Source organism: Mesitornis unicolor, unplaced genomic scaffold (genome assembly GCF_000695765.1).
Source record: "Mesitornis unicolor isolate BGI_N332 unplaced genomic scaffold, ASM69576v1 scaffold45653, whole genome shotgun sequence".
NCBI lineage: Eukaryota > Metazoa > Chordata > Aves > Mesitornithiformes > Mesitornithidae > Mesitornis > Mesitornis unicolor.
In genome coordinates, this window is record NW_010174803.1 from 4181 (window position 1) to 10464 (window position 6284).

The 6284-nt window shown below is 53.2% G+C and overlaps 1 protein-coding gene across 1 annotated transcript in view; it reads left to right on the forward strand.

Moving 5' to 3' along the window:
- Positions 1–5645, forward strand: part of IKBKE (inhibitor of kappa light polypeptide gene enhancer in B-cells, kinase epsilon) — a 9262-nt gene extending 3617 nt beyond the window's left edge. The window contains exons 9-18 of the mRNA XM_010181165.1: positions 209–408; positions 920–995; positions 1083–1195; positions 1443–1519; positions 1723–1762; positions 2514–2615; positions 4058–4154; positions 4592–4695; positions 4858–4929; positions 5612–5645. Of these exons, the coding sequence (XP_010179467.1) occupies positions 209–408; positions 920–995; positions 1083–1195; positions 1443–1519; positions 1723–1762; positions 2514–2615; positions 4058–4154; positions 4592–4695; positions 4858–4929; positions 5612–5645 (915 nt within the window). The remainder of the gene's footprint in view (positions 1–208; positions 409–919; positions 996–1082; positions 1196–1442; positions 1520–1722; positions 1763–2513; positions 2616–4057; positions 4155–4591; positions 4696–4857; positions 4930–5611) is intronic.
- Positions 5646–6284: the final 639 nt, after the last annotated feature.

Consider the following 6284-nt stretch of genomic DNA (forward strand, 5'->3'; position numbering starts at 1 on the left):
GCTCAGGGTTTTCCAGACACCTCCAGAGCACGGGACAGCCATGGGCTGGCAGGGAGCTACTATTACTATTAATATTATCATTGTGCATTTTCTCCGTCCTACCCATTCCTTTGGGGCAGGAGGTTCCTGTGCAGGGGCAGTTCAGTGCCCACCCCCTGCCCAGGACCTGCACCCACTTTTACACACATCGACGCCCCCATTTGCTCAGGAGCAGCCAGAGAGGAGCCGCCAGCTCCATCCTGAGCCCCCCACAGAAACGGATGGATGTTGGGCGCGTTTTGGACCGGCCGTTTTCTCTCTTGACAGCGGGAACCTGAAAACTGAGTGCTCACGGATTTTGGAGCAGAGACGAGGGGCGTTCTCGGTGCTTTCCTGCCTGCAGCTCACTGAGGTGAAGACCTGCGTGCTGTAAGTGCAGCTTTACAGCCCTGGGATGTGGGCGCTGGGAACCGGCACTGCCCTGAGGTTGCTGCAGATAAGATAGGGGCCTCTCAAAGGGGCCTGGAAAATCAGAAATAAGTAAAATTCAGGAACTGGGCAGGGAGGGCGGCTGGCAGCCCCTCACGCTGCAATGGAGCTTTCATCAGAGGCTGAGTTATGGAGAAAACCTGGGCATCCTCACCACAACCCATGCACCCGTCCCAACCCATGCTGCCCCAGGGAAAGCTGAACCCGTTCTATCTGAAGTAACCCACGGTTATTTTGCTTTTCTGTTTTTTTTTTGTTGCTGTAGCAGAAAACGCTTTGCTGCTGGGTTGCAGTTCAATGTAACAAGTCTCTTAATTTCCATTTCATCCGAAATGATCGGGATGCACGGTTCCCATTGGCTTCAGCCCGATGCTGCTGCCTGATCCCTCCCTCCTGGGCTGGACCCAGCGCCCAGGCCAGCACGAAATGTTAATGTTCTGACTTTCTTCAGGCACGAGGCTGTTCCTGCCGGCAGCGGGACACCAGCACTGAAGGACGTGGCCACGGTGAAGACAAAGCTGCAAAGGGTGAGCCCCGGCATCAGCTCCGTGCAGGGCCGGGAGCATCCGCAGCCTCTGGAGCAGCCGGTCCCAACCCCTCCTCCCCATCCGCAGGTCGCTGAGGAGCTCTCCCAGTGCTCCCACAGCATCTTTGACATCCAAGGGGCACTGGACGGCATTTTGTCTGAGCTGGTGAAGGACAGGCAGCAAGTGCTCGAAGACAAAAGGTTTGTAGCTTCACCGAAATCTGCGCCACCGCTTTGCTGGGCTGAGCAGACAGCGCTGCCGGCTCCCGTCACAGCCCCTCGTTGCAAACAGCTTTTAACGTGTTTAATATTGCCCAATGTCCCTGTACACAGACACGGGTGGCAGCGGTGTCCACCAGTTACAGCATGTGCGGATTTCACCCCAAAGTGCTGATTTCACCCCAAATTTGTACCTTTCTTCACACCTCCTTCCCCATCCCGATTTCAGCATCCGGCAGATCGAGTGCTGCGTGGAGAAGATGCAGCTGATCCACAAGCAGTTCAAGAAGGCCAGGACATGTCTGAGTAAGTGATGGAGACAGCACCAGGGATGTCCCTGCACTGACCCAGTGGAAAAGCGCATTATTTCGGTTTGCTGGGTTCCACAGTTATTTCTGTGCCATGAACATAGTCCTGGGGTCCCTTGAGCATTCTCTGTGTGCTGGGAAATTGCCCATTTGTTGGGTTTTGAACAGGAAAATGTGGTGACCGGTGTCTTTCCTCCCCAGGGCTGGGCTACAACGAGGAGCAAATACACAAACTGGACAAGTAAGTCCCAGCCCCTCTCCCCTTCCCAGGACCTGACTGGATCCTAAGGGCGTGTAACTGGTTCCTGGGTCTGATACTGGGAGAGGGCACCTGTAAGCGGCTTCTGTGCTGGTTCATGGATGCGGGACCTTTCACCGTTTTTAAGGCTATTTCAGATGAAGGTGTGAGAGAACCCCTGCAGACCCAGGGACAGATCCACCCCATGGGGCTGTGCGGGTGCACACATCGGTGCTCACTCACTTTGGGGCCATTTACTCAGGAGATGCTGTTTTAGGAAGTGTCCGCGCTTTGATATCTGCTTAACTTCCAGTGTCTGATGGCTTTTGTACAACTCCTCCTTTTGGTTTCCACTGAAACCAGGGGAATTTAACTCTGGCAAGAAATAAAATGCACACTTCAGTAAGTACCAGGGATGGTGAAATTTAACAGGCAGCTCCTTTATTTTAATTAATCTTCAGTCTAACCTTGGACATTTGCTTTAAACTCCAAGACAAAGACTTCTCAGAAGTGCCCCGGGACGGGGATGGCAACCTGAGCTGCATTCCCCCTGGTCCCCAAAACCTCCTTCTCCTCTTCATCATAATAAAGTTTTGGGGGTTTTCCTCTAACATTGATGCAAAAACCATTACTGAGCATCCAGTTGCTCTTTCTCCATTCGGGAGCCAGCTTTAGGTCTCCTGCCATGTAAACACGTGTTCATTTTCATACATTTAAGGAAATAAGTGTCCTCTCTCTTGTGTTCTGGTTTTAGGGTGAATTTAGGGCACCTGGCCAGGAAGGTGCTGTCGATTTTCCAGGACGAGTGTGTCCAGCGGTACCAGGAGGCCCTGGCCCTGCACGGCAGCAGGATGAGGTACCAGCCCTGACAGCCCCTCCCGGGGTTTTGGGGCTTTTGTGCTTTTTCTGGCTGCTCAAAATCCCACCCTGTACGCTGGTTCTCATCCCTTGCCATGTATTTCTGCCCCTAAACTCACAGCTTGAGTTCAAGCAGCCGCTTTCCTCATGCTCAGATGGGGAGAGGTTATTTTATCAGGACAAAATTGCTATTGAGACAAAGAGATCTACTTATTAGGACTGATTTTCTGGTAAATGGTGTTTGGGGAATAATGCAAAGAGCAAATTGCCTCACAGTGACAGAGCACAGTCCCTGCCCATCACGGCAGCAAAGAGCCAGGGCGAGGGGAGGAGGATGCTGCAGAAACTGGATTTTTATTGCAAGGTTGCTTTTAGAGAGCAGCATCCGCTCCCCTGGGCTGCCGGTGCGAGTGATTTTCTGTAATGCCTTGGAATAAAACCCAGCTTCTGACCTGGCCCCTATTTCTGATGTGGAGTAGCCCTGCATAGGATTTGCTAAGGGGAGGATTTTTAGGCTTGAAGTTTGTCTCGGGTGCTCAGGGGCAGCAGGCAGTGTCTGTCCTGTCCCTGTCCCTGCCCTGCCCCATTTCCAGCCTCACCCCGTGCAGCCGGGGGTGCCCTCGCTGCAGACCCCCACCCGGGGCAGGTTTTCCTTCAGGGACAGGCGCTGGTGCCCGCAGGCGCCTCTCGCCGTGTCCCCTCGCGGGGCAGTGACACCTTCCCTGGGCTCCAGCGGGGATTTTGTCTGGGGGTGAGATTCCCCCCAGTGCAGACCCCCCCCAAATCCACGCAGCACAGGGCCCCATCTGCACCACAGCACGGCTCTCACCTCTGCTCACGGGGAGGAGAAAAGCTGCTTTGTGTTTTTCTGGAGTATTTTTGTAGCTGTTTTTCTGTCCTTAGGGAGAAGGCACCGTGAGTCACAGCTGGGTATTTTTAATTTATTGTTACTTCAGTTTTAGTTGTCCTGTTTTGAGCTTCTTCCTGCAGGCAGCCAGGCTTTGTGGTGTGATGGTTGTTTTTCTGGAGACTGGAGGTGGACCATTCACCTTAAATATTCTTTCCCTTTTATTGTTTTAAAGCCAAACCAAACCTTTTTTTGTACAACTGAGGGCGCCTGCGGGTGTGTGACACCTCCGCCCCGGGCCCCTGGCCCTGGCAGGGACAGAGCCTGGGCCCCTGTGATGGGCCTGGGCTGTGCCGCACTTTTCCTAATTAATTTGCCATTAGTGCTGTTTGGATAACCCTGCCTACAGTGGCCATTAGCAGAGCTGCAGCTGTCATTAGAACGCTGTTGTGACACGTTTGCTTTCCTTCAGGATTTTAACTTTGAACCAGAAAGGTTTGCAACCTTTGGAAAGCAATGCAACGTTAGAAAAAAAATAATAAAATTATAAAGATCCACTGAGGATTAACTGGGAATTCTGTTTTTCTTTCTAGGAAGGTCTGTGAGATAAAGAAGCATTTGAAGAAGCTCAGCAACCGCATCAGCACCTGCAGCGTGGAGATGCTGGAGTGCCAGGACTGCCTGCAGAGCGTAGGTGCCCGTGGATGCTGTGCCGCTCCCCCTTCCAGATAACGCTGCTGCTCCCCAAAATCCCAGCGCCCGCCGCAGGGGAACACCAGAGTCATTTTACACAGCTTGCTGCAGTTGTTCGTGGGTGAACCCTGGGCAGTGGCACCCCTGGTCCCGAGGGCTGCCTGGCACCGGGGAGCCTGGACCCATTAAACAGGGATGGCAGGAGTAGAAAAATGATGCTTCACCTCCAGCTGCCACGATGCACTATTGGCACAGCCACATGGTGGATGCCCTGGTCCTTTGGCTCTTTTATTTTGTTTGACCTGAAGAAGGGGATGTGCTGGCTGTGACCGTGGAGGTGTCATTTCCCCAAGTGTCCCAGGTCTGTCCCAGGGCTCAGACCACCACCCCCCCGTCACTGCCATGGTGGCTGCCACGTCTCTCCATCTCTGCAGGCCCTGGACAGGTTTCTCCAGATGGCGAAACAGAGTTTGGCCCCGGTTCCTCCCATGCCTTCACCCGTCCATCCGAGCCAGGCGTGCCAGGAGTTGGCTTTCCGGTGAGTCTTTTGGAAGAGGGGTTTGCAGGCAGCCCCGCTCCCCAGGGGATGCAGGACCTCGCGCTGCTTTTCCTCTGCTGACTGCAACCCCACTCGGTGACCCTGTGGGTGTCCCCGCTGGCTCAGCTGGTGTGGGGTAAGGGTTGGCTGTGTCCCTGGCAGGATGCAGGAGCTCCTGGAGCAGATGAGGGCAGTAACTTGTGACCTCCAGTTCAACAACAGCATCATCGAGCGGTGAGTGAGGGCACCCAGGGACACGGATTCTTGCCGTGGTGGGTCTGGGTGGGCTCGGCGTGGGGATCTGTGCCGGGTGCGCAGCACAACCACAGCCGCTGGTTCCCACAGGGGTTTAACAGCACCAAGTTTACATCATGGTCTGGCAGCAGCAGAGTTGATCTTTCTTGGAAGTTTAAGCATGATCTTCTGCAAATGCTATGTCACGTCTACACCCTCTTTCCAGCCTTTTCCGCTGCTGCTCAGCACTGGCAGTTGCTGACTGCCACGGAGAAGTGGATGCTTTTCTGTTTCTGGATGAACTGTGCGAAACGCAGCATCCGAAAGCTGCCAAACCCCCTTGGTTTCTGCCTCTGAAACCTTTTTATTGAGGATCCTAATGCAAATCAACCATTTGAATGTACATATCAAAACGTCAGAAAGTTTCACATCAGATTTCAACAGAAAAAAACAAATTGGTGATTCACCCCAGCCCTGTTTCTATAGCACCAACTGTGCTGTTGCAGCATGTCCAGTGTGAATGAGGGGGTAGGAAAGGTCTGGATGCTTTTGATGGGAAGGGCTTATCCCAAGAGACACTGGAACAAGCCCAGAGTTTGGTGCCTAGCCCAAATCGTAGTTCAGGACTGCATGAGCCCCAATGACCCCCTCTAGCCTAAAGCCCGTGGTTCTCTTCCCACAGGTTAAGCGGGGCTGCCGCCACTCCTGGTATTTGAGGGATGTGGTGGATTTGCAGCGGCTGAAGCAAACGGCTTCCCGCAGCAGGAACACTTGCAGCACTTTGGGAAACGTTTGGTGTTGGTGTCCGAGAAGCTCTCTGTGTCCTACCTCTCCACTCCAGCACTTTTGCACAGTTCACCAGCATTACCTTGGAGTGGCTTGCGAGCCTGGAGCCTCTGGAAATTTGATGAGAAAATTAGGGGGTTTGTTTATTTTTTTACCTTTCAAAAAGTGCTTGAAGGACTCTGTGTTTTTCTGTCTTCCCCGTATCACCATGTCAGATGATGAAGAGGAAGACACAAGACAGATAAATTATCTTTTGCCCTCATTTAGGGATTACTCCCAATTTTAACATACTTCTGCTCCCTGAGGCTTTGTGAACAGGAGCCCAGGGCAGGAGCAATGGATGGCTATACCTGATGGATGATGTACCTGATGGATGGGTCCAGCCCAGGATGAGGAAGGAGGTGGCTGCAGACCCCTGCCCGTGGGCACTGCAGCCTCTCCCCCTGCTCCAGGGCTTCACCTCCAGCCCAGCCCCATGTTTGCACTGCTGGGGGGTTTGGGAATGGGAAGCTGAGGGAGACTTCTCTGTTTTGGGACATTTCTATAAATGTAACTGAGTTGTGTGTTTA